General features: G+C 49.1%; 1 protein-coding gene across 1 annotated transcript in view; it reads left to right on the top strand.

The window, feature by feature from the left end:
• WAPL (WAPL cohesin release factor) overlaps positions 1–27,784 on the top strand; it is a 132,272-nt gene that overhangs the window by 24,708 nt on the left and 79,780 nt on the right. Inside the window, exons 3-5 of the mRNA XM_040438857.1 lie at positions 21,010–22,086; positions 27,045–27,154; positions 27,464–27,559. Coding sequence (XP_040294791.1) covers positions 21,010–22,086; positions 27,045–27,154; positions 27,464–27,559 — 1,283 coding nt within the window. The remainder of the gene's footprint in view (positions 1–21,009; positions 22,087–27,044; positions 27,155–27,463; positions 27,560–27,784) is intronic.

Here is a 27,784-nt window from a genome sequence, read left to right on the forward strand (position 1 = left end):
ATGCAAACGGATCTGTTCTGAACGGATACAAGCGTTTGCATTATTGGTGCTGATCAGTCTGTGCAGATACAAGACGGTTTCCCACCAAACGCGAGTGTGAAAGTAGCTTAAGACGCCGGTCTTCATAAAGGCCCATAGCTGGCGGAAGAGGTGCAGGCCCCTCCATAACATTGTCGTATCCAGCGCCAGTTTTAAATGTCAGCCAGCTTCCTAGCTGTCTTATATTTAGACCATTTTTTACATGTAAAACAGGCAATAATTTTTTTTTCGGTCTGGGTGAGACACCCCGGACCCCTGCCCATCAGCTGTTTGAGAAGTCAGCTGTGCTGTCAGTAGTGCCGTGGCCTTAGTTCAGCCTAGGTCAAGCTGCTCGGCTCCATTGAAGTGAATTGATATTGCAGTTCAGGGCCATTCTAAGCTGCGAGAAGGCCACGGCACTACTGAAAGCACAGCTGCCTTCTCAATCAGTTGATCGGTGGGGGTCCCGGTGTCAGACCCCCCCTCCGGGCTGATTCGGTTAGTGTTGACTGTCATTGTGTAGAGCTGTGGTCCCTCCTAACCAGTGACTCGGCTTCTCCTATGTATTTACCTTATGCTCTGGCATTTGACATTGTTGAAGTCCTACTCCATCCATGAAATAGTAGTAATTTGGCCGATATAATACCGTATTAAATTTAACACTAAAATATATATTGGCAAATGTTATCAATTTAGTAATTTCTTGATTTCTTGTTTATTCATATTTTAAGGGTCCATTCACACGTCCGCAAATGGGTCCGCATCCGTTCCGCAATATCCGGAATGGGTGCGGACCCATTCATTCTCAATGCGGCAGGAATGGATGCTCTCCTCATCCGCATTCCCGGAGCAGGGCCCTGAAGTTCCGGGCCGCGGCTCCGCAAAAAAAAATCGAACATGTCCTATTCTTGTCCGCAATTGGGGACAAGAATAGGCAGTTCTATGGGGGTTGCCGGCCGCGTGTATGGCTGATCCGCCATACACCACGGACGTGTGAATGAACCCTTAAAGTGCTTGTCCCATCCCCATCCCCCCTATAGGTAAAATCAAGCTAAGGCTTGGGACGCAAGTAACATAAAAATCCACTCATCTGTTCACTGGCCCTCCATTCCAGCACTGAGGAGACCCTTTGCTCTCAGGGATGTGACACTCCGTGCTGCAAGAGTGTACAAGTGAAGGACTTTCTTTAAAAATTTATTCTGGGCCTTCATTGATTGAATGTGGGGGTCGGACATCCCCTTTAAGGCCTCATGCACACGACTGGTGTTGTGGTTCGCATCCGAGCCCCATTTTTTGCGTCTCGAGGGTGGACCCATTTACTTCAATGGGGCTGCAAAAGATGCGGACAGCACTCCGTGTGCTGTCCGCATCCGTTTCTCTGTTCTGTGGCCCCGAAAAAAAAAATATAGCATGTCTTATTCTTGTCTGTTTTGCGGACAAGAATAGGCATTTCTACAATGGGCCGCCTGTTCCGTTCCGCAAATTGCGGAACGCACACGGGGGCGGCTTCCGGTCGTGTGCATGAGGCCTAAATATGGAGAAAAATCCCTAATTTGCTAATAAGTGCTGATGCATTTTAATGTTGCATCTGATTCTGATATTACGGTATATCATCCAAATTACCACTGTGTCCTGGTTGAGGTTGGAAACCCTTGTAAAAGGGAACCGGTCAGGAGCTTCTTGCTGCCTGTGACTTCAGCAGTTTTATTGTGCCTCGCTGCTGCATTTCAGAGAAAACATGTCTTATAATGAACAAGGAATGGGCAGAATAGTCATGGGGGCCTGTCAATCAAGCTGAGCTCAGTACAGACAGTCACACTCCTGGCTATCTTCTCCCTGCCTGGTACACCTAGACTGTATGGACTCTCAATTTTTAACAAGTTCTCTTTGAGGACATGGTGGTTTTCAGTTTTTACGTTCATTTTTTAATTGCTCTGTTCACGTATGAGGCCTTGTTTTTTGCAGGACAAGTTGCACTTTATTTCACAATTTAATTTTGCATACAATGTAGTGGGAAGCCGTAACAAATCCTAATTAGGGTGGAAATGGGGGAAAAAAATTGTTTTATGGGTTTTGTTCTTACAGCGTTTCCTATGTGGTAAAACCTTTTTCTTTATTCTCTGGGTCAGCAACAATACCTGCTTTTAGTTTTCCCTGTTTTTTAATACTGAAAAAAAATAACTTGCGAAGAAATATTTTTGGTTTGTATCACCATATTCTCATCCCCCATAACTTTGTTTCCATCTACTGAGCTGTGAGGACTCATTTTTCTGTTTTCATTGATACCTTTTAGAGCGCGTGGCGTTTTGATCTCTTTTTTGTTATTCATTTTTTTTTTTTTTTTCTTGAGATGAGGCAACGAAAAAAAACTGCAAGTCGGCCCCTTTAATTTTTTATTTCTCGCCCATTTTCCTTGGGGGACACAGGAAACCATGGGTATAGCTCTGCTCCCTTGGAGGCGTGACACTAAGTGAAAGCTGTAAGCCCCTCCTCCATCAGCTATACCCTCAGCCTGGAGAGAGAGACTGCCAGTTTTTGCTTAGTGTCCAAGGAGGCAAGACACTCCCTGCTTAGGCAGGGTCTCTTTCCTATAATTTTTTATTTTTTGCGTTATTTGTTGTTTTTAATTCGGTTTTTTTCTACTTGCAGGGACAACAGAGTCGCACTAGACCCCTCTGTTTCTCCCGGGGTTGAGTTGCGCCAGTGCCGTTAATTCCGCACTGCCGCCTCCCCCACAGAAGACAAGGTGGACCAGGGCAGCCTCGCTCCCCTGCGTCCCGCCAGCTCAAGGGTCGCCCGCACGCCAAGTCCCTCCCCCGGCTTCCTGCCACTGCGGTGCCAGTAGCTGAAGGGGCGACCCTGCTGGATGGATTGAGGGTGAAGACAGCGGATGGTGAGAGTGGCTGCTCCAGCCTCCCCCTTTCCCTCCCTCCCACCGCTGCTACGACTACGCTTGAAGGCTCACGGGCATTTTCCATCCATCATCCTCCCCCCCCCCCCCCCCTCCCCCCCCCCCCCCCCTCCCCCCAGGGAGGTTTTTTGGTGCCCCTTTCAGGGGCACATTTTCATTGGGGGCACCTTAATGGTGAGGGGGAACTTCAGTTAGACTGCCTCCCCGCATTCCCTACCATCCCAGCTGGGAGGTTCGGTGCCCCTTTTCAGGGACACATTTTCTCTTGGGGGCTCTTATGGGCATAACAGGGCCGGCAACTTACCGGGCATCCTTTGGGGGGACTTCGGTCTTCTCCAGCGGCAGGGCATCAGGGGGACGGCTGTGGGCAGGAGGCCGTCTGCCTCATCCAGGCGCGGCGGGGCCCGCGTACTTGGCGCTAACGGCGCCATTTTAGCTTGGCCGGCACTTCATCTTTTTTGGGGGTTAAATCATTTTGCCGCGCGCGCGCGGCTCTGCCTTCTCCTTCAGCGCGGCGGGGGGGGCGGAGCTTCCCCACATGCGCTCCGCTGCTTCCTGCTTCGTCGGGCAGCACATCTCTAGTGCTGCGTGGAATCCTCTGCTGCCGTCCGATCCTGAAGCTCTTCATCTTTCCTCAGGAGTCACCCTCCGTGCCTGCTGCCACTCCTCCACAGCCTCCTTCAGTCTGCTGCCCTTACTACTGCCGCTTGCGCTGTCCGCGGGTCTGGTAGGACTGTTAACCCCCTCCTTGCCACCAGTGCTGCTGCCTGGGTGTAATCCCTGTTCCGTTTTTTCTCTTGGGTCTCCCCCTTTAAGTGCAACATTTTTTTTCACCATGTCAGACCCTTCTGCAGCCGCCAAGCCTTGGTACCATGCCTGTACCGCTTGTAGGGAACCCTTTCCCCGGGGGCAGTCTGATCCGCACTGTCCTGCATGCCGGGCTCCACCGCAGCCTCAGTCGCCTGCTGTGTCGCTCCCTGCTTCCTCTGACCCGCCTGACTGGGCTAGATCCCTGTCCCAGGCCGTGGAAAGCCTCACCCATGTCGTGGGCCGCCTAATAGACAGGCCGCCTACCCCGCAGGATGCCACTCTTACTGTCGCACCCTCCGGGTCCACCGCTTCTGCCGCTGCGGCGGGTTCACCCTCTCTTAGTGACCCTTCCCGAGCTAGGCACTCTCAGAAGCGTTTTAGAGTAGAGCGCGCCTCCTCCTCGGATGCCTCTCTCTCTCCGCCACGCGTGCGCACTCAGACGGGCCTCTCCTCTCCAAAGGATTCGCCCTCTGAAGGTGAATTGGCGGCTTCGGATTTGGAAATGGACTCGGCCCTGCCGTCCAAGCTAGCCTCAGCAATGGGTCAACTCATCTCTGATATTCGTGACACCTTTAAAGTGCAAGATGACCCCCCTAGCTCTGACGCAGCTAGCGTCTCCTTTATCAGACCCAAGCAGGCCTCCAAAGTCTTTCCAATCCACTCTGATTTCTCTTCCGTGGTGTCTAAGGCTTGGGCTCACCCGGACGCCCGTTTTGTCAATCCCAAGAAGCTGGATATTTGCTATCCTTTTCCAGCCGATGTCGTGGCCACCTGGTCGTTCCCACCCAAGGTGGACCCCCCTGTGGCCCGTCTGTCAAAGACCACGGCCATTCCTGTTCCCGACGGTTCCTCTCTTCAGTCAGCGGAGGACCGTCGTATGGAGACCCTTTCCAAGGGCATTTTTGCTGCCTCCGGTTCTGCCCTCAGACCGTTTTTTGCCTCTGCCTGGGCGGGTAAAGCAATCTCTGCTTGGGGTATGCAGCTGGAGCAGGAGTTGGACTCGGACGTCCCCATCCAGGACCTACGTTCCTTGGCCCAGCTTATTGTTCGGGCTGGGAATTTTGTTTGTGAGGCCTCCCTTGATGCGGGAGCCCTTATAAGCACGCTCCTCCGCCCTGGCCGTTTCCGTCAGGAGGGAACTCTGGCTGAAGGTTTGGAAAGCGGACGCTGCCTCCAAACGTTCCTTGGCGGGGCTACCTTTTGCGGGTTCCCGCCTTTTCGGGGCCCGCCTAGACGAGCTTATTTCGGAAGCCACGGGTGGTAAAAGCACCCATCTTCCTCAACCCCAAGCCAGGGGCGCCCCCCGCGGACGCCCTGGTGCGTCTCGTTTTCGGTCCTCCCGCAGGACCTCTGGGGCTCACCCCGCAGCTGCCGCTTCGGCCACTCCCCAGGATAAGCGTAGGAAGCCGTTTTTTCGGGCGCAGCCCTCCTGGCGCAGGCCGCAGGCTGCCCGCACACCCGCAGCAAAGCAGTCCTCTGCCTGAAGGTGCGCCCCCACCCGGGTGGGGGGCCGGCTCCTCCTTTTCAGGGACGTCTGGATGGCTCACGTCTCCGACGCCTGGGCTCTCGAAATTGTGTCTTCCGGATACAAAATCGAATTTGCGTCCTTCCCTCCAGATCGGTTCTTTCGCTCCCGCCCTCCGCGGGACCCGAAAAGCGCGGCCGCGTTCTCCGCGGCTGTTCAAGCCTTACTGGACAGAGGGGTGATTACCCCCGTTCCTCTAGAGAGGAAAGGTTCCAAGGGTTCTATTCGAACCTCTTTGTAGTTCCCAAGAAGGGAGGTTCGGTGCGGCCCATTTTGGACCTCAAAAGGCTCAACCGTTTTCTCCTCCTTCGACGGTTTCGGATGGAGTCCCTCCGTTCCGCGGTGGCTTCCCTGAAGCGGGGAGATTTCATGTCTTCCATCGATATACAGGATGCCTACCTCCATGTTCCGGTAGCCCGGTGTCACCATCGCTTCCTCCGATTCGCCGTGGGGGACCTTCACTTCCAATTTGTCGCCCTTCCCTTTGGGCTGGCGACAGCCCCCCGGGTGTTCACCAAGGTCCTGGCCCCGGTTTTGGCCTTACTCCGCTCCAGGGGTGTTTTTCTGCTGCCGTATTTGGACGATATCCTCATCAAGGCTCCGTCCCTTTCTCAAGAGGCTGCCAGCGTGGATCTCACTCTAGAGACCCTGGCGAGGTTCGGTTGGGTCATCAACTTCCCCAAGTCCTCCCTTCCCCCCTCCAGACATCTGGTCTTCCTGGGAATGCTTTTAGACACGGGAGCGGCGGAGGTACGTCTTCCCTCGGAAAAACGTCTGACCCTCCGTCGGGCGATTCGGGGTCTCCTTCTCTACCGTCAACAGTCCTTCCGCTTCTGCATGCGGGTCTTGGGGCAGATGGTTGCCTGCTTCGAGGCGATCCCATTTGCGCAGTTTCACTCCCGCCCTCTCCAACGGGCGATCTTCTCCTCCTGGGACAAATCGCCGGAGTCTCTGGACCATCCCTTCCGTCTATCGCCTCCGGTGCGGTCATCTCTCCGCTGGTGGTTACAGGCCCCTCTTCTGGGCAAGTCCTTTCTGCCGCTCAACTGGCTGGTGGTTACAACCGATGCCAGTCTCTTAGGCTGGGGAGGCGTGTTTCCTCCCCGATCCGTCCAGGGCATTTGGTCTCCATCGGAGTCCAAACTCTCGATCAATGTCCTGGAGCTGAGAGCGGCCCTTCTGTCTCTGCGACACTGGACTCATCTGCTGCGGGGTCATCCAGTTCGTGTGCAATCGGACAACGCCACGGCCGTGGCGTACATAAACCACCAGGGGGGCACTCGCAGCGATGCGGGAGGTCACCAGCATTCTCCTTTGGGCGGAAGCCCACGTCCCGGCTCTATCTGCAATTTTTATTCCAGGGGTGGACAATTGGGCGGCGGACTTCCTCAGTCGCACCACCGTCGACCCCGGCGAGTGGTCTCTTCACCCGGAGGTGTTCGAGGCCATTTGCCTTCGTTGGGGCATGCCGGACGTGGACCTCATGGCCTCCAGGTTCAATCACAAGGTCCCCGCCTATCTGTCCAGGGCCAGGGATCCGGGAGCTTGCGGAGCCGACGCCCTCGTTCTTCCTTGGCGAGGCTTCGCGCGTCCATACATATTCCCCCCCATCCCACTCCTGCCCAAGGTCCTTCGGAAGATCGCGGCGGAAGGCGTCTCGGTGATTCTGGTCGCTCCGGACTGGCCCCGCCGGTCTTGGTACGCCGACCTCATGCTGCTCCTGGCGGACGCGCCCTGGCCGCTGCCTGCCAGGGAAGATCTTCTCTCTCAGGGACCGATCTTCCACCCGCGTTTAAGGTCCCTACGTTTGACGGCGTGGCTGTTGAGACCACCGTCCTGACGCGTAGGGGTTTTTCTGCGGACGTCGTCCGCACCATGATCCGCGCTCGTAAGCCGTCCTCTTCTAGGATCTATTATAGGACCTGGAGGACCTATTTGGGGTTCTGTGCCGATCTGGGGATTCCTCCGCTCCGCTTTTCTCTCCCCACCGTTTTGTCTTTCCTTCAGAGTGGCCTTGCCCAAGGTCTGGGTCTTAGTTCTTTGAAGGGTCAGGTGTCTGCGCTGTCCATTTTATTTCAGCGCCCACTGGCCCCCCTTGGTCCTGTCAAGACTTTCCTTCAGGGCGTGGCTCACGCGGTTCCTCCGTACCGCCCTCCGGTACCGCCCTGGGACCTGAACCTGGTTCTCTCAGCGCTCCAGGCTTCTCCTTTCGAGCCTCTGCGGACTGTTTCCTTGTGGCTTCTGTCCTGCAAGGTTATTTTCCTTGTAGCCGTCACCTCTCTTCGGAGGGTGTCCGAATTGGCTGCACTCTCCTGTCTGGAACCTTTCCTAGTGTTCCACCAGGACAAGGTGGTTCTTCGTCCGGTCCCTTCCTTCCTTCCTAAGGTGGTCTCCACCTTTCATCTGAACGAGGACATCGTTCTCCCCTCCTTGTGTCCTTCCCCTTCCCACCCCCGGGAGAGGAAGCTTCATCGCCTGGACGTTGTCAGGGCGCTGAAGGTTTATCTGGAGGTAACCAGCTCTTTCAGGCGTACTGACTCGCTCTTTGTGGTTCCGGAGGGGTCGCGCAGAGGGATGGCGGCGTCCAAAGTTGCTATCGCCCGTTTTGTCAAGATGGCTGTTACTGAGGCTTATCTCGCCAAGGGCAAGGTTCCGCCCCTTGGTGTTACCGCTCACTCCACTAGAGCGGTCGGGGCTTCCTGGGCTCAGAGGAATCGGGCTTCTACGGAGCAGATTTGCAAGGCGGCCACTTGGTCCTCCTTGCACACCTTCACCAAATTCTACAGGGTGCATACTCATGCGTCGGCTGACGCTGCTTTAGGCCGTCTGGTGTTGCAGGCGGCAGTTGATTGATGCCTCTGGGTGTTGGTCTGGTTGTTCTGGTCCCTCCCTTCTGGGACTGCTCTGGAACGTCCCATGGTTTCCTGTGTCCCCTAAGGAAAATGGGCGAGAAAAGGAGACTTTTGTATAACTTACCAGTAAAGTCTCTTTCTCGCTCTTCCTTGGGGGACACAGCACCCGCCCTTCATTTGGGTTTACAGTTGTGGTTCCGGCTTGGTTGCCCCCGTTGGGGCTTGACAGTTCTTTTTTTCCGGTTGGTGGTTATCTTTCACTACTTGGACACGCAACTGGCAGTCTCTCTCTCCAGGCTGAGGGTATAGCTGATGGAGGAGGGGCTTACAGCTTTCACTTAGTGTCACGCCTCCTAGAGAGCAGAGCTATACCCATGGTTTCCTGTGTCCCCCAAGGAAGAGCGAGAAAGAGACTTTACTGGTAAGTTATACAAAAGTCTCCTTTTTCCCTTAATGGCATTAACCGTACTGGATAAATATGTTCATACTTTAAAGGGTTTCTGTCACCAGAATTAACCCTATTAAACTAGCTGACATTAGCGATGAACCTGGGCAGAGAAAGGTCTCCCTTTGGGTCAGGGAAATGAATAGAGAAGACGAAGATTTTTTTTGTGTGGAACTCCCTGCGGGCAGTATGGGTGCTGTGGCACTTATCTTAACCGCTGGAGCTTGCAGTACTCCCCTGCTCGCCGGCGGTCTCTGTACTAATGCTGGGCAGGGGAGAGACGGTAGGGCTGGTAGATCCGGAGCCTGCTCCTGTGGTAGCGTCCTCCTCCTGGCCCCTCCTGGCTTAAGCTGGAGCGAGTGCCCGGCGCAATTGCGCTTTAGATGTTGTCACTTCCGGTGCGTCCAGGAAGCAATGTAGGAGGCGGGCGACGCGTCTGAGGTGGTCAGCATTCAAATGCCGGCTGGTAAAGCGAGGAGCCACGTGTTGGCACTGATCTGAGGTCTGATGTACAGAGATGTGAGGTCCAGAACCGCAATCTCCCAGAGAGCTTGATGCTCCTTCTCAGCCTCCTGTAAGTTCCCTGCGGGGATTGCCTTTTTATCTTCAGACACATATTGGGGGTTGGGGATGACCCTTTACTTAAAGGGAACCTGTCACCAGGATTTTGTGTATAGAGCTGAGGACATGGGTTGCTAGATGGCCGCTAGCACATCCGCAATACCCAGTCCCCATAGCTATGTGTGCTTTTATTGTGTAAAAAAAACGATTTGATACATATGCAAATTACCCTGAGATGAGTCCTGTCCCTGACTCATCTCACACACAGTACTCATCTCAGGTTAATTTGCATATGGATAAGATAGTTTTTTTTTTTTTTTGTACAATAAAAGCACACAGAGCTATGGGGACTGGATATTGCGGATGTGCTAGCGGCCATCTAGCAACCCATGTCCTCAGCTGTATACACAAAATCCCGGTGACAGGTTCTGTGTTCCTTCTCTGGCTATCTCAGAATAATCTATGGCAAACCAAAGTTTTGTTTTTAATTCATCTTGTATATCTTTACATAATCAGTTGTCATTCAGATCTAGAAATTATTTGCCGTATAGAAAAGTCCCAACGTTTTCAAGGGATCTGTGGCCGGTGCATAATAGAGGCAGTCTGGATGTGTACGCTGGTCTGGCGTGCCGCCTATTTAACAGGGAGTTAAAGTGTATCATCCCTCCCTTCTCTGGCTATGGCGCACGGTGGTGTTTTCACCTTGTTGCAGTTCATAGTTCCTCCCGTCTAATTTTGGTCTGTTCTGTCCTCACAGGTATCTAAGGAGGCTCAGAAGAAACCAAAAAAACCTGCAAAATTTTTTATGTTTCAAAACTTTACCCGGTGGTTACCCCAAAAAGATTTGCATAGAGTGCATTGCTTATATAGTACGGGAGGAACGTGCCTCACTGAGGGACAAGGTTCATTCCATCATTCAGGAGGAGGTTAAGGCTTCATTATCTCAGATGTTGGAGGCTGACCAGGGACCCTTACCCTTAAGGCAAAAGTTAATACCACCCTCCTCTTCTGATTCGGAAGGCATGAGTGATGACGCCTCTTCTTCCAGACAGTGGGAGGAGGACCCCCTTTCTGAGGGAAAAATTCCACAAGGCAGTAAAAAATTCTACTTTGCCACAGATGAGATGTCTGACCTCTTTAAAGCCGTAAGAGCCACCATGGGTGTGGAGTATGTTAAAAAAAAAAACTCACTCAATACAGGAGGAGATGTTTGGGGGACTAAGGACAAAAAGAACCAATGTTCCCGATTTAACAAAAACATTCGGGATATGATTTTGGAGGAATGGTCAGACCCTGAGAAGAGGCTAGGGGTATCTAGAGAATACAAGAATCACCTGTTCTTTGATCCGGCAGAGTCAAGACTATTTTCAGAGATCCCCAAAATAGACATACAGGTAACAAAGGTTATTAAAAAAAAAAAAATTAAAAAAAACTCTTCATCTTTTGAAGACGCATCCCAATTGAGGGACTCCATGGAGAGGAAAGCAGACAGCTTATTACGTAAATCCTGGTCGGCGTCTGTTTAATCTTAAATCTAACATTGCTGCAACCTCTGTCACAAGGTCTTTGTATCTTTGGCTAAATGAGTTAGTACCATTTGAGGGATAAGACCCCAGGGAGGAAATAATAAATTCCATCCCTCTCCTAAAATCAGCAACTGCCTTTTTAGCGGATGCGTCTGCTGAGTCTATTTATTACATTCTCGGCCAAGGATGCAGGTCTTTCTAATGTGGCACGTCGTGTCCTTTGGATGAAATCATGGTCAGGGGACAAGACTTCAAAAATGAAGTTCTGTTCTACCCCCTTTTCAGGTGAATAGGTCTTCGGTGCAGTCTTAGACAAGATCCTGAAAAAGGCATCAGATAAAAAGGGGTTTCCGGAGGATAGACCTTATAGGAGGAAAATTCCCTTTCGTTCCTTTCAGGGCCAAGAGGGATCTTACAGAGGGAAAGGGAAGTCGGGCAGCTGGGGTTACCCCAAAGGGGGTTAGAGAAAAGGGTTTCTCCTCAATCCCCAGAGTAAACCCGCTGATAAACAATGATGACAGAGTGGGGGGGAAGGATAAAGAAATTTCTATCTTCCTAGGAAAAGGTAACTTCAAATCCCTGGGCCCAGGAGGTAGTAAGAGTCAGCTTGGTGCAGCATTTGGCAAGGGATCAAAGATCTCATAGATTTAGGAGTTGTAATTCAGGTCCCAGTTTCAGAACAGGGCCAGTGATTCTATTCCAGTCTCTTTCTGGTGAAAAAGAAGGAAGGGTCATTCCGTATGATTATAAATCTGAAATTCCTCAACAATTACATTTCCTACACGAAGTTTAGGATGGAATCCCTGAGATCTTTAATTCCCCCTAATAAAAAGGAATGCAGTGATGTGTACAGTGGACTTAAAAGATGCGTATTATCACATCCCGATCCACCACAACTCTCAAAAATTCCTAAGATTTGCCTTAAAAGACCAGCAAGGCAACACTCGCCATTTTCAGTTTACAGCTCTTCCGTTTGGGATTTCCTCGGCTCCCAGAATATTCACCAAGCTGGTGATCGAGATGGTAGCAATCCTGAGACAAAGCTAAACTTGATCCCTTACCTAGAAGACTTCTTTCTAGTGGGAGATACAGTAGACCAATTACTAACAGATCTGGACACCTTTTTATCCACTCTAATAGAACTGGGCTGGATTGTCAATCCACAGAAATCCTGTCTACAGCCATTGACCAGAGTACGGTTCCTGGGAGTCATCCTGGTCTCGCAGTCACAGACCACTTTCTTGCCCACCCACAAGATTCAATCTCTAAAGGAGAAAGTCAAAACCTTCCAGAGGAAGACTATCTGCTCTATAAGAGAAGCTATGAGTTTGCTGGGAACTGACAGCCTGCATTCCCTCAGTAATGTGGAGTCCACTACATTCCAGTCCCATGCAGTCCTGGATTCTGGACATCTGGGACAAGCAACAGAGGTCGCTAGATTGCAAGGTTCCCATTCCAGCCTATGTAAAAGCCTCCTTAAGCTGGTGGAAGGTGGACCACAATCTCTCAGAGGGAGTGGCCTGGAGGAAGTCTCCGTATATTCAGATCAAGACGGATGCAAGTCAGTTGGGCTGGGGAGCAAAAATTGGGGACTCCTATTACCAAGGTTCCTGGGCCCCTTTGGTAAGCAGCCAATCCTCAAACTTCTGAGAGCTGAACGCTGTATGGGAAGCCTTAAAGACGGCAAAAGAGGCTCTTCTGGATCACCACCTCAGGATCCTGTCAGACAACACAATGACAGTGGCTTACCTCTCACATCAGGGAGGAACAAAATCAAAGAAGCTTCTAGACCTTTCAAACAAAATATCTTACTGGGCCAAAAGGAACGTGAGGTCTATCTCGGCAACTTATCTCAAAGGGACCCTCAATCAGGAGGCAGACTATCTAAGCCGACACACAATAAACCAAACAGAATGGTCTCTAAATCCGGATGTCTTCGGAATGATAGGCGACAGATGGGGGGACACCAGACATAGATTTGTTTGCGTCAAAAGACAGAAAAGTGAACAGATTTTGTTCCCTGGATCCCAGGCGCAATCTTTGGATGAGTCTGGAATCTGTTATGCGTTTCCTCCTATACCGATTATTCCAATAGTAATTCAGAAAATTTTACAAGGGAATTCAACTGTTATTCTGATAACCCCCCTATTGGCCAAGGAGGAGTTGGTTCTCCTCCTTCAAAAAACTTTCAATCTCCAGCTCATGGACTCTTCCGCTCAGGAAAGACCTTCTACATGAGGGGCCAATCTTTCATCCCCACCCAGAGTTTTTAAGACTGACAGCTTGGATCCTGAGGTCGAAATACTGAAGCGTCAAGGACTTTCATACAGGGTCATAGCTACTCTCAGGTCCAGTAGGAAGAAGGTGACATCTGTCATATACCTAACAATTTGGTGGAGATTCTGCTCTTGGTCAGGGGAATCTTCTCCAAAAGTTAGACCAAAGATTCAATAAATCTTAGATTTCCTTCAACAGGGTCTAGAACTCGGTCTTAGGCCATCTACTCTAAAAGTACAGGTATCGGCACTCAGCTGTTACTTAGATGCGGACTTAGCAAGTCACCGATGGATCAGAAGATTCATGAGAGCAGCATCAAGATTGAGGCCCACTTTGAAATCAGAGTCCCTTCCTGGAACCTTAACACTTTTAAATGGCTTAGGGCTCTTTCACACCTGCGTTCTTGTCTTCCGGCATAGAGTTCCGTCGTCGGGGCTCTATGCCGGAAGAATCCTGATCAGGACTATCCTAATGCATTCTGAATGGAGAGAAATCCGTTCAGGATGCATCCGGACGTCTTCAGTTCCGGAACGGAACGTTTTTTGGCCGGAGAAAATACCGCAGCATGCTGCACTTTTTGCTCCGGCCAAAAATCCGGAACACTTGCCGCAAGGCCAGATCCGGAGTTAATGCCCATTGAAAGGCATTGATTCGGATCCGGCCTTAAGCTAAACGTCGTTTCGGCGCATTGCCGGAGCCGACATTTAGCTTTTTCTGAATGGTTACCATTGCTGCCGGGACGCTAAAGTCCTGGCAGCCATAGTAAAGTGTAGTGGGGAGCAGCATACTTACCGTCCGTGCGGCTCCCGGGGCGCTCCAGAGTGACGTCAGGGCGCCCCAAGCGCATGGATCATGTGATCGCATTGGACACGTCATCCATGCGCATGGGGCGCTCTGACGTCATTCTGGAGCGCCCCGGGAGCCGCACGGACGGTAAGTATACCGCTCCCCGCTCCTACTATGGCAACCAGGACTTTAATAGCGTCCTGGGTGCCATAGTAACACTGAAAGCATTTTGAAGACTGTTCCGTCTTCAAATGCTTTCAGTACACTTGCATTTTTCCGGATCCGGAGTGTAATTCCGGCAAGTGAAGTGCACGCCGGATCCGGACAACGCAAGTGTGAAAGAGGCCTTAGTCCATTTGAACCTCTGGAAGACTGTCCGCTGAAATTCCTTTCTTTGAAATTCCTTTCTTTCAAGACAGCATTTCTGATTGCGATCACGTATGCAAGAAGGCTGGGTGAAATACAGGCTGAAATACAATTAGGGAACCCTTTCTTAGAATCCTGGAAGATAGGATAGTACCCAGACTAGGGTTCCTGCCTAAGGTGGTATCTGACTTCCACAGGGATCAAGAGATCATCCTCCCGTCTTTTTGTAATAACACATAAAATAGCAGGGAAAGTTCCTTTCACACTTTAGACGTACGGTTCTGAAATACTTGGAGGTCACTAAGGAATTCAGGAAGTCCTATAGTCGTCTTGTTCAATTCTCAGGGAAAAACAGGGGGAAGAGTTTGTCTAGGTCTTTCTTTTCTAGGTGGATTAAGTGCACAATTTCCCATAGTTATGCCACTCAGGGGTTCTCTTGTCCAGCCAACTTAAAAGTGCATTCAACTAGAGCTATGTCCTCTTCTCATGCTGAAAAAGCAGGTGCCTCCATGGAAGACATTTGTAAGGCGGCGACCTGGTCCAGTGTACATACCTTTTTTTATTAAGCATTACTGTTTAGATTTCTCCCATTTTTCCAAACTGTCCTTTGGACGTAAAGTCCTTCAGGCAGTAGCCCCTCCTTGATGTTATAATTTTGGATATCTCCTTGTGGCCGTCATGGTGATGATATGGAAAATCTGAATTGGACTTACCGGTAATTCGGTTTCCATAAGATCACCATGATGGCCTGTTATTCCCTCCCCAATTATTATCATTATTTGCTTAATTTCATTGAGGGTATGAATTAGGGGTGGGCGATATGGCCTAAAATCTATATTGCGATATAATTTTAAGCATGTGCGATATATATCTCGATATATTGCTTTCTATATTGGGGGGGGGGGGGGTTACTTTTTATTTAATAACTATTAGCCTCCTTAAGGGCTAGAACCCTTGTTGAATAGGACTTTACACTCTCCCTGCTGCCCTGTGCTTTGTGCACACAACAGCAGGGAGCTGACCATGGCAGCTAGCCTATCATGTGCCCCCCCCCCCCCCCCCCAGCACAGACAGAAGGAGCGACCGGCGGCCACGGCGCACGTGAGTATAATGCTGCTCACTAACATACCATCGCAGCCAGGACTTCAGTAGTGTGACTCCTGGCTGCCATGGTAACCGATCGGAGCCCCAGCATTACACTGCTGGGACTCCGATCGGAACTGCCCACTGCCACCAATGCAGACAAACATTCCCGGCACCCGACCACTGACAGGACGCTGTGATCCGCGAGATTAACCCCTCAACTGAGGGGTTAATCGCGCGGATCACAGCGTGCAGTCATAGGGGCCGGGATATGGCAGGCACATTGGTATTCAGGCATTGATTGGTGGCGCAGTGGCCACAGTCCCTCCCCTCCTCTCCTCCTCCTACTCTGTTCTTAGTGGCCATCGGCAGCCGCGCACAGTGGGGAGGGACTCCCTCCTTCTCCACTGTGCCGGCTCAGGAAACCATGGTGCACGCCGAGAGCGCAATTATATCGCCTATATCGCCCACCCCTAGTATGAATTAATACCTTCTAATTATATAATAGTTGCTTAGATTTATCTCCACCTCTCACTCTTATAATTTTGGGAAGCACTGGTGGAGGGGTGTTTTAATCTTTAGGCCTCTTCCACACGGGCGTCATGTTTTTGGGCCGGATAAGATGCGGGTGTGTTGCGGGAAAATGCTGCATTTTTCCACGCAAGTGCAAAATATTGTAATGCGTTTTGCACGCGCGTGTGAAAAATCAGCATGTCTGTTTGGTCCCCAGACCCGAACTTCTTCACAGAAGTTCAGGTTTGGGTTAGGTGTTGTGTAAATTGTATTTTCCCTGCGTTGTGTGAAAAACGCACAAAACAGAGCATGCTGCAATGTTTTACTTAACGCAAAAGTGATGCGTGAAAATCACCGCTCATGTGCACAGTCCCATAAAAATAAATGGGTCCGGATTCAGTGCAGGTGCAATGCGTTCACCTCGCGCATTGCACCCGCGCGGAAATCTCGCCTGTGTGAAAAGGGCCTTAGTCTTGTAAGACTCACCACAGTGGTTGTCCTCATATGGGGGAGGGGCATAGCCGGGTAACCCCTTTAAAAAAAATAATAATCCTATCTTTCCTGTAAATCTGTTTCCATACCATCTCAAAGTTGTGTGGCTCTGGAGACAGAATTTGTGCATGTGCCAGGGGGACGACCAGTTACCAGAGCAGTCAGTCCACACAGCCTTGAGATGGTAAGTATTTCGGAAACTTTCAGAATTGTGTGCCCAAAAATGTTTTCTGTAGCCTAAAACCAGATAGTAACACATCTCCTTTAATTTCGAATCAGTTTTTTTTATGAATGAAGATTTATTTATTCTGTTTTCTGAACATTATTAAGGGGTGGCCATCTTGCCTGAGCTGCTCTTAATAGGATTTACACAACATTAAGAAAATTGCTTTACAGCAGCCCCTCGATGGTCAGGAGGAGACCTCATTGACTTCTATGGGAGAGTTGCCCTGTGCAGAGGTCATTGTACAGGGAAGGAATAGATAAGATGTGAATGGTGAATCCTGTGTTCACTGTTATTCTAATCCTGCCTATAATGATATCTCCTCTGTGTAAAGATAAGCAGGTAACTGCAGTAAAGTGATCTGTACAAACCAAGGAGTGGTGCCTATTAGATATAGTGGTCAGTATGAAAACTACAGGATTTAATGGTTTTTCAATATAGATAATGACATGGAAAATTAAAATGATTAGAAATGCTTTAAAAATGTTAAACATAAAAACCTGATTTATACAATAGCTCATTTTCTGATGACATATTTCCTTTGTCAGTTGCTGGGTCCTCGAACACCACTTTAACCACTAGTGTAAACTTTTATGCAACTTTTAGAAATAATTACATTGTGCCTATGTGTATAAAGTGCTGAATGGCATTTTAATGTCCTTGTGCCAGGTGCCTGCTTTCAGAAAATATTAGTTTTAGGGGCTAGTTTGAGCATGTAGATATTGTCCTGGCTATCACGTTTCAAACTAGCCAAAAACCACTGGAATTGAAAGGTTTTCCAAGTGTGACATCCGAGACCCCCGCAGATCGGCTGTTTTAAGTAGGCAGCGATGCTCGGGTCTCCTTACAACTTACCAAGCACAGTGCCGTCGACTGGATAGTGGCTGTGCTTGGTATTGCAGTTCATCCCTATTCATTTAAATGGGACCGAGTTGCGTCTAAGCCACATGACAGATGAACCTGACACCATTAACTTAGGATGAGCCCACTGTGCTCTGGTCCAAACAGCTGATCGGGGAGGGGGGGGGGGGGGGTTGGACTCCCACCTATCTGATATCGATGACCTATCCTGAGGATATGCCTTCAATATCACATTCTTAGAAAACTCGCTGAATGGACAGGTGAATGTGCATGTTAAGATTTTATATTCTATAGCAGTGATGCCCAATCTACGGCCCGCGGGCCAAAAGTGATGCTGCCTGTGCCTGCAATCTCCCTGCTCAGCGCCGCCTCCTAGCTAATTTATTCACTGCACTTGCCTCTGTGAAATTGAAGAGAAGCGCCGTAATCTCGCACAGGCGCACTGGCAGAGGCATCGAAGGATCTGTAGAGGACACTGAAGGGGGGGGGGGGGGTCTGTGTAGGACACTGGGGGGGGGGGGGATCTGTGTAGGACACTGAAGGGGGGGGAGGGATCTGTGTAGGACACTGAAGGGGGGGGGGGAATCTGTGTAGGACACTGAAGGGGGGGGGGAATCTGTGTAGGACACTGAAGGGGGGGGGGGGGATCTGTGTAGGACACTGAAGGGGGGGGGGGGATCTGTGTAGGACACTGAAGGGGGGGGGGATCTGTGTAGGACACTGAAGGGGGGGGGATCTGTGGAGGACACTGAAGGGGGGGGGGGATCTGTGGAGGACACTGAAGGGGGGGGGGGGGGGGATCTGTGGAGGACACTGAAGGGGGGGGGGGGGGGATCTGTGGAGGACACTGAAGGGGGGGGGGGGGGATCTGTGGAGGACACTGAAGGGGCCGGGATCTGAGGAGGACACTGAAGGGGGATGTTTGGGTCGGAGCTCTGGAAGGGGTGGGAGGTCCAATAGGTATGTGGGGGTGGGAGATCCAGGAGGGGGGGGGGCATATTTTTTTTTGCTATGGGGCCCAGTCATTCCTAGCTACGCCCCTGATTAAGATTGGGCAGGCACTGGAGCGATAGAGCGCCCTGCTGTAGGAGAAGCCGGCGGGAGATGAAAGGAGGAGGGGCCAGCTCCTGGTGGTGTCGGGCACACGGCACAAGCATGGCGGTGGAGGATCTGACTGAAGCCTAAAGACCAGACATCAAGGTAGACCTGCAGAAGAAGCTGACAGTGCAGTATGTGATGTATACATGTTTGTAATGTATGTAGTGCAGTGTGTGATCATCACATACTGCACTACATACATTACACCCATGTATACATCACATGCCCCCTCACAGTAGTTATGCCCAGATATGTGCCCCCTCACAGTAGTTATGCCCAGATATGTGCCCCTCACAGTAGTTATGCCCAGATATATGCCCCCTCACAGTAATAATGCCAAGATATGTGCCCTCTTCACAGATGTAATGCTCACACATGCCCCCTCACAGTAGTTATGCCCAGATATGTGCCCCCTCACAGTAGTTATGCCCAGATATGTGCCCCCTTCACAGTTGTTATGCCCAGATATGTGCCCCCTTCACAGTTGTTATGCCCAGATATGTGCCCCCTTCACAGTAGTTATGCCCAGATATGTGCCCCCTTCACAGTAGTTATGCCCAGATATGTGCCCCCTTCACAGTAGTTATGCCCAGATATGTGCCCCCTTCACAGTAGTTATGCCCAGATATGTGCCCCCTTCACAGTAGTTATGCCCAGATATGTGCCCCCTCATAGCGTTTGCATTTCTTCTGGCAAAGCTACCTGGTTCCGGCCCGCAAAATTTATACCAAGTCTAGTGCGGCCCTCAGACGAAGAATGGTTAGGCACCACTGTTCTATAGCAGTTGCAGAAAACAAGTTAGACTAATGCTTCATTTAGTTTTCTAACGTTGGTAAAATACCTACTCTTTTTACTTTACAGTATGACATAAGGCCTCCTTCACATTTCCACGTCCATTTGACGTCTGTGAAAAAAATCTGTGTGTTTCATCCCTGAAGATGCCCGTGTGTTCGTTTTTTGCCCTCTGTCTCATCCCTATTCCATGGACAATGCTCAGCTGAAAGTTGATTTAAAGGGAACTTGTCACCTGGTTTTTGGGTATAGAGCTGAGGACATGTGCTGCTAGATCGCCGCTAGCACAACCGCAATATCCAGTCCCCATAGCTCTCTGTGCTTTTATGTAAAAAAAAACAACGATTCTATACATATGTAAATTAGGCTACTAACGTTTCCAGAGCCCTGCACTGCCCCGCATACTCCGAATCTCCTCCTTGCTCCCAGACGTCACAAAGGTAGAGCGCCGTAATCTTGCGATCTGCGAGCTAGCGCATGCGCAGTGTCGGCATAGTGTTTCTTCCCTGTGCTGGCATCAGCCGGAGGGAACGAACTGCGCATGCGCTAGCTTGAGCATTGCGGGATTACGGCGCACTAGCTTTGTGACGTCAGGGAGCAAGGAGGAGATTTGGAGGATGCGGGGGCGGTGCTGGGCTCCTTTACAGTGGGCATGGCTTGGGTCAGAGTCAGAACGCTGGACTCATCTCTCAAGCATGCAGGAGACAGGACTCATCTAAGGTTCATTTATGTATCTATAAAATCTTTTTTTGACACAATAAAAAGCACACAGAGCTATGGGGACTGGGTATTGCGGATGTGCTAGCGGCCATCTAGCAGCTTATGTCCTCAGCTCTATACCCAAAATCCAGGTGGCAGGTTCCCTTTAAAAAGGCCCAAACATGGACGCAACGCGTATGCCATCCGTGTTGAGCCTGTTGTTTTTTTTTTTCACGCACCCAGACACTATAATAAGCGTGTTTGGTCCACATCACGGACCAAAGTAGTGCATGTCTTCCCACTGAGTCAGTCAGTAAAATAACATACTGATGTGTGAACAGACACATGAGTCAATGGGTACGTGTGCTGTCAGTGGAAAATGCAGACATCTCACGTCGGTGAATAACGGAAATGTAAACGAGGCCTAACATTAACCACCTGTTTTGCCCGAGTCCAGCTTGGGTAGTGAGAAAAATAGCTAACTGGAGGGTGGAGGGCTGCTTTAGATGCTGCTATCTCCTGAGTGGTAGCAGCTAGAAACATGGTCTTGTTTGAAAGCTGACATTCCAGGCGTTCATAAAAGACCAGAATGGCAGCTAAAGTCCAAGCAACAGAGGAGAAATCACTGCTGGAGCTCCACTGTCACAGCTGATCAGCAGGCCCACCCTTATATCGAGGAGAGACCATCGTTATAAAATTCCGGGAAAACCCTTTCAAGACGTGGATGGGACAACGTTTTTGTATTAGAAACCCCCGAGCACAGACCTGTACATATATATTGCTAACCTTGCATAGGGTAATATTATTATAATAACAGTGGGATTAGTTGAAGAGCACATGGATATTATAGGACATAGCTGCCGCATTTGTGACAGTAACCATGTATTCTCTGCAGGAGTATAAGCTTATTATTGGGATGTTTCCTGCATCATTTACTATAAACTAATTATCCTCCTCAAGTTTAGGAACATGACGAAGAAGCATAGCCGGTCACAGAATTGCCTATAACTCGCATGACTCATTATGCCTCAGTCAACATTTGTTGGCAGCTTAGTTACAATTCGTCTGCTGTTTTAGAAGGCGTTTCAATAATTTCCTTGTAATTAAATGGTGCGAGAATGAGGTTAACCCTTATACATGGTTTTCATAAATTCTTCATTTGTCTCTTCAGGTAATGCACAGAGTTTCACGGAAGATAAAAATAGTTTCACTATTAAAAAGAGTGACTATGATTACCAGAAAACTTTTGATACGTTACATTTTGGGGTTTCCACAAAATCTTGCAATAGCCGAAAACCTGTGGAATCGATCCTCTCTAGTTTCACCGATGACACGGATGACTGGGATTTTGCACCTGTACAGAAATCAGATTCTCCGGTTCAGAACGAACAAACTAGAGACCCACTGAATCTTGAACTGTTTGAGTTTGATGATCTGACTGAGGAGAACTCAGAAACGCCTGACCTTGAATTGAGTTTGTGTGCGAGTAGTCCTATAGTTGAAAGTCCTAAGGCTGAAGATGACTGCATCCAAATGACAGAACAACCCTTTAACCCTGATGAGCAGATGAGTGAAGATGTTCTCCAAGGTGGTGTGAAACTTGGTAACTGTAGGACATACTGTAGGTCTAGCAAAGCAAGATCTGCATGTGGTTCCTCAAACTTTGATAAACTGTTAGATGGTGCGATTTATAACACAGGCAGATCTCACAATGCGACAGACAAGACAAATGCTGTGAATAAAAGCAGTGGTCCCAGACCCACTGGTCGGACTAGAGATTTCACAGTTCTCCACCCATCATGTTTATCTGTATGTAATGTCACCATACAGGACAGCATGGATCGGAGTATAGATGAGTTTACCACAAGCCCTTCTACAGATTTAGGGGAGGCAGGACGTCTTAGAAAGAAAGCTGATCTTGCAACAGCAAAAACCACCACAAGGTTTCGCCCTGGTAATACCAAATCTAAAAAGGATGCCAAATTGGAGTTTTTTGGATTTGATGACCAGGATGAAGGAGCTGGTGGTGATGATGGGTCTAACCCTTTTGGGCAATCAAGCTACAGAATTAAATACTTTGGATTTGATGACTTGAGTGAAAGTGATGATGAGGACGAAGATGAATGGTATCAAAAAGAAAGGAAATTGAAAAAGAAGACCAAGAATACATTGATGTCGTCAGAGTCCAGTGCATCTAGCTTAGGAGGCAGTACAAATATGCAGAGTGTACAGTCTGTAAATAATTATGGTAAGTGGAATCGGAAAAATGACTTTAAATGTTTGACGTAAAATTGTACAAGACTTTATTGTGTAGATTTAATAAGCAAAAAATACACGTTTTGCACCACGTTTTACAGAGAAGCCACTCACCACTCAAACCAGCAGCAGTAGTAGTCGACTTCCTAGAAAAGACACAGGTAAGTGACCCACAAGTAGCTGCACACATCCGTAAATAGGTGGTGGGCTCCAGCTATTCGTGTACCAAAGTTTCCTTTTTTCCTTCTCTAGTCTCTAAAGTGGAGTGGGTCACTTGTGGTTTCTTGGAAATAAGATTATATACTTTACAGATTGCTCTCTATATATCTATATCTATCTATCTATCTATCAGGGCTCGACAAATCCCAGGCCGCCATGGCGACCAGGAATTTAGTCCTGGCGCTTGGGTATTTGTCAGCCCGTTTTCAAAGGTGCCCGGGCGATGGGTGCGGAGCTGCCGTTCTTTCCGGAGGCAGCACCGTGTGAAACAGCTCCTCAGTCTGAGTCGGCTCCGTCACAGCACACAGAGTGAGACGCTGGCAGCAGGTAGGGGGAGGGACTCGGGAGGAGTGTAATCTGATCCTAGAGTGGAAGCTGCTTCTGCCATCCCCTCCCCTCCCTGCCCACCAACCAATCAGAGCTGAGGCAAGGCAAGCACTAGCAGCTCTGAGTCCGAGTCACTGACACAAGTACAGGGAGTCTAGAAAGAATCTAATGAGTCTCAGGTTAAAAGAATCTAAAGATTTGATTAGTTAGAGACTCATTCGATTCTTTGAGTTAAAAGAACAGTCAGTCAGAGTCACTAGAACAGGTTACACTGAGGCTGTGCTGATGCTTTTGCAGCAGTGATGTGACAGTGATAGGACACAGTTTAGATTACAGTTTGAATTAACCCTTTAGGATCAAATTGGCTTCTCAAGGAGATCTATATGTTAAAGGCATCCCTTCTTCTGTCTCATTCAGTAGCTATAGAACTAAGGCTACTTTCACACTTGCGGCAGGACGGATCCGGCTGTTCACCCTGTCGGATCCGTCCTTCCGCTGTTTCGCCGGACCGCATCTCTGTCCCCATGGACTATAATGGGGGCAGAGCTCTGGCGCAGCACGGCAGTGCATGGTAAAAGTACTGCATGTCCAACTTTTTAGTCCGGCGGCCTCTCACCGCGAACTGCCATGCTGCGCCGGAGCTCCACCCCCGTCCCCATTATAGTCAATAGGGTCCGGGGACGGAGCGGCGGTATATGTAACATGGTATACAGCATTATTGGGGGGGCTCTATGGAGAAGTGGGGGGGGGGGAGACCTACTGGGGGCTTTATGACGCGGCTCCACCTGGCTCCTAACTTTTTTAGCTGGCTCCTAGATTCCAAGGAAATTTGTCAAGCCCTGATATATATATATACATACATACAGAAACAGTCTGATACTTTTCAATCAGACCACTTCTAAGGACTCATCCCTTTGACAAGGGAATAGTAACACCCGGTTGTCTAGTTAAAAGAAAAGATACCCCAGTAGTACGGGGAGGAAAAATAATTACTAAAACAGACACATCAGGCAATTCTATGTTTAAAGGGGTATTCCCATCTTAATGATCACTGTTAAATCTGTTTCTAAATACATTTTATTACCCAATTCCCACCCTTTTTGAGAAAATAAGTCCCCTTTTACCTGATGTTGTCTTTCGTCTCCCCTGGTTACCGCCACGTCTCCTGTCAATCCCGCCGGGCTGCTCTTGCGCAGAAGACTGAAGATCCTCTCCCGGCCGGGCCGCACAATGTCCTGAACGCCGCCGCGCATGCGCCATGATGACTTCTTCCTGGCCAGTATAGTACACAGCCACGCCGGCTCTGTACTATACAGGCCAGGAATAAGTCACCATGGAGCGTGTGCGTGCGCGTTCAGGACATTGCCCGGCCGGGAGAAAAACTTCAGTCTTGTGCGCAAGCGCGGCCTGGCCGGGAGAAGATGTCACTCAAGCCCAGCCGAATCCAGGAAGTGGACGTCGCGCTAGACAAAGGTAAGTATTAAAACTGAAGATGGGAATACCCCTTTAATGCCTCTGGCCGTCCTCTCGCCCTAAGAGACAAAGACCCAAACCACTTTTTGTACCCATTGGCTCCACATGTCCTCATTATATTGCACAGGTGTTGCTAATTTCTTATCACAAATATATATATATTAGGGGTGGGCGATATGCAATATAAATTTGTGCCACGATATGGATTTTGTGCATATCGCCGCACCGCGATATGATCGCGCTCTCGGCGCGCACCATGTTCTCCTGAGCCGGCACAGTGAAGGAGGGAGTCCCTCCCTCTCCACTGCGCCACCAATTGAGGGGTTAATCGCGCGGATCACAGCATCCTGTCGGAGGTCGGGTGCCGGGAATGTTCTTCAGTCTCTGCATTGGTGGCAGTGGGCAGTTCCAATCGGAGTCCCAGCAGTGTAATGCTGGGTCTCCGATCGGTTACCATGGCAGCCAGGAGTCACGCTACTGAAGTCCTGGCTGCCATGGTATGTTAGTGAGCATCATTATACTCACGTGTGCTGTGGCCGCCGGTCGCTCCTTCTTCTGTCTGTGCGGCGCATTGCTAATGCTTATAGCATTAGCAATGCGCCGCACAGAACTATGAGAAGGAGCGCCCGGCGGCCACGGCAGACGTGAGTTTAATGCTGCTCACTAACATACCATGGCAGCCAGGACTTCAGTAGCGCAAAATCCCGATGGTCGCGCTTGCCCAGAAGACTTCTTCTTTTCTCCCGGCCGGGCCACTCGCTGTCCTGAACGCGCACGCTGCCGCGCATGCGCGACGGTGACTTCTTCCCGGCCAGAATAGTACAGAGCTGCGAACGCGCACGCCGGCTCTGTACTATACTGGCCAAAAATAAGTCACATTGCGCATGCGCGGCAGCGTGCGCGTTCAGTCCAGCGCGCGGCCCGGCCGGGAGAAGACTTCAATCAAGATGAAGCCCGCCCCCAGCCAGAATCCAGGAAGTGAACGCGCGGTGGCAGCAGGTAAGTATGAAACTGCTAAGTGGGATAACCCCTTTAATTATTTGAAGGTTGACTTTTTTTGTATTAAAAACACTTTTCTTTTATTGGTCGGATGAAATATGCTATTTTTTGGAGATAGGTATTTTTATGAGCTGTATGCCAAAATCATCAATATTAAAACAAGAAAAGGCTTGAACTACTTCAGTTGTGTGTAATGAATCTAAAATATATGAAAGTCTAATGTATATCAGTACATTACAGAAAATAATGAACTTTAACACAATATGCAATTTTTTTTAGAAGGACCTGTATATCTATAGGAAATGCGGAAATAAAAAAGAAATGCTGAGCATTAAAGGGTTTGTCTGGTTTCTGATATTGATGACCTATCCTCAGGAAAGGTCAACGATATCAGATTGGCAGGAGCCACCTCCCGGCAGCCCCGCTGTTTGAAGAGACTGCTGTGCTTCTCTTCACTGCTCACCTGTTTGCCATTGAGATTGTAGCCGCGGGAAGTGCAATTACAGCTTCTCCATCTCATTCACTTGAGGTACATCCCGTCCCATTTAAGTGAAGCTGTGAAAACAGTGAAGAGAACGCAGCAGTTTTATGAGCACAGCTGATTGGTGAGGGTGCCAGGAGTCGGAACCCCGCTGATCTGATATTAATGATGTATACTGAGAATAGGTCTTCAATATCAGAAGCTGGACAACCCCTTTAAAGGGGGAGTCCTTTCTTGCAGTTTCCATAGTGAGATGAGACGAAGTGCTGGGCTTAGGTTACTTTGACACCTGTGTTTTTGCCTGATTTGGCAGAGTTCAGCAAAAACGCTTCCGTTACTGATAATAAAACAGTCTGCATCCGTTATGAACGGATCCGGTTGTATTATTTTTAACATTCCCAAGACTGATCCGTCATGAACACTATTGTCTGAGAAAACTGATCCACTTCCATTGTGGGTCATGACGGATCCATCTTGCTCCGCATCCCATGACGGAAAGATAACTGCAGCATGCTGTGGTTTGCTCTCCGGTATGGGAACGGAATGCATTTTGGAGCACTCTGTTCAGTCACGTTTTGTCCTCTTTGACAATGAATGGGGACAAAACGGACGCGTTTTTCTCCGGTATTGAGATCTTCTGCCGAATCTCAATACTGGAAAATGTAAACTCTGGTGTGAAGAAGCCTTACCGAAACCGCCAAGTGGGGTGGTACCCCACTTAACAGTGTATTGAATAGAAACTATAAAACAATGCATCAGAACAAGCTATGCTCCTACCAGAGTAGCACGCGGATTCACTTACATCAGGGATGCCCGACCTGTGTTCCTCCAGCTGTTGTAAAACTACAGCTCCCACAATGCCCTGCTGTAGGCCGATAGCTGTAGGCTGTCCGGGCTTTCTAGGAGTTGTAGTTTTGCAACAGCTGGAGGGCCGCAGGTTGGCCATCCCTGACTTATGATACTAAGCGTTGGGGGGGGGGGGGGGGGGGTAAACAATGACGGAGATACAACACTCGGTCAGCTGATTAATATTAAAGTCCTGGAAAGCCTCTTTAATGCAATTGCCTAAGTATGGTTAAGAAGAAAGGATCTACTCGGTAGCAGTCAGCACATCAGACAAGATACTGGGTTATTATGTAGCAAATAGTGTAAAAACAAAAAACTATTGTCGGAGGGTTTCCAGCATGGTGAATGTGTCCAAGGAGTGAGATTGAGTGTGTTGTAAATCTGCCAGGTTGTAGTATTCCAGTTCTGACAAGGAAAAGAGAGCAAAAGTGTACTTCTCTGTGCCAAAGTGAGGAAGAACAAAGCAATGTGGAATCCATCCAAGAGTATTGCAGGAATATAATATTTCATTAATACATTCATCTCTCTCCCTTTTTATTTATTTTTTTCTTCATGTGATTTTTGATCTGTACTATATCTTCAGTATTTTTTTTTTATTCATTTAGACTCCATGGAAGATCCATACGCTGTACCTGAAGTTTTTAAAAAACCTGCTAGCAGACAAGGAGATAAAAATAAAGATGGCGCCCGAAAAATATTTAGTGCACCAAAGCGGGTATGTTTTATTTTTATTTTTTTTATTTATTTTCATAAACACTGCCCAAACAATTATTCTACAATTATAGAAGTCAATAGTGTGTGGTATTGTCACCGCTTTTCTGCCAGATGTTTGCTGCACATATAGGCGGTGTTCACATGTAACGGTAGAAATCCATCCCGTACATCTAAATGACCTTAGTGAAAAATTCCCATTCAGCTATATGGAAGGGACCTCAGCAGTTCTTTCCAAGGACAGAGTATGGATGCTGCACATTGCTATGCATTGCAGAATGAATGTATTTCATTGCTTCTTGTCCTGTTCTAGTCTCCAACAAAAGCTGTCTATAATGCACGCCACTGGAACCAACCCGAAGCGGAGGAACTTCCTTCTCTACCGGTCTTGAAAGCTCAGTCTGCACCGGTAAGTAAAAGTGGATTTGTTGGAATGTTTGCACTGCATGGGGAGCGTTTTGATTATTATTAGCCATTTCTTATTTTGTAGAAGATGAGTTTGGCAGGCCTCCACTAGTGAAAATGAAAGACACATTTTTGCCCTTGGGTTTCCTGCATTTTCCGTTTAGTTATCCGGGCTTTTGTCCAAACATCATGTAAAATTCCCGTATCGGCGTGCGTTTAGCTCTCCTTG

Source organism: Bufo bufo, chromosome 6, assembly GCF_905171765.1.
Source record: "Bufo bufo chromosome 6, aBufBuf1.1, whole genome shotgun sequence".
In the NCBI taxonomy this organism is placed as follows: Eukaryota; Metazoa; Chordata; class Amphibia; order Anura; family Bufonidae; genus Bufo; species Bufo bufo.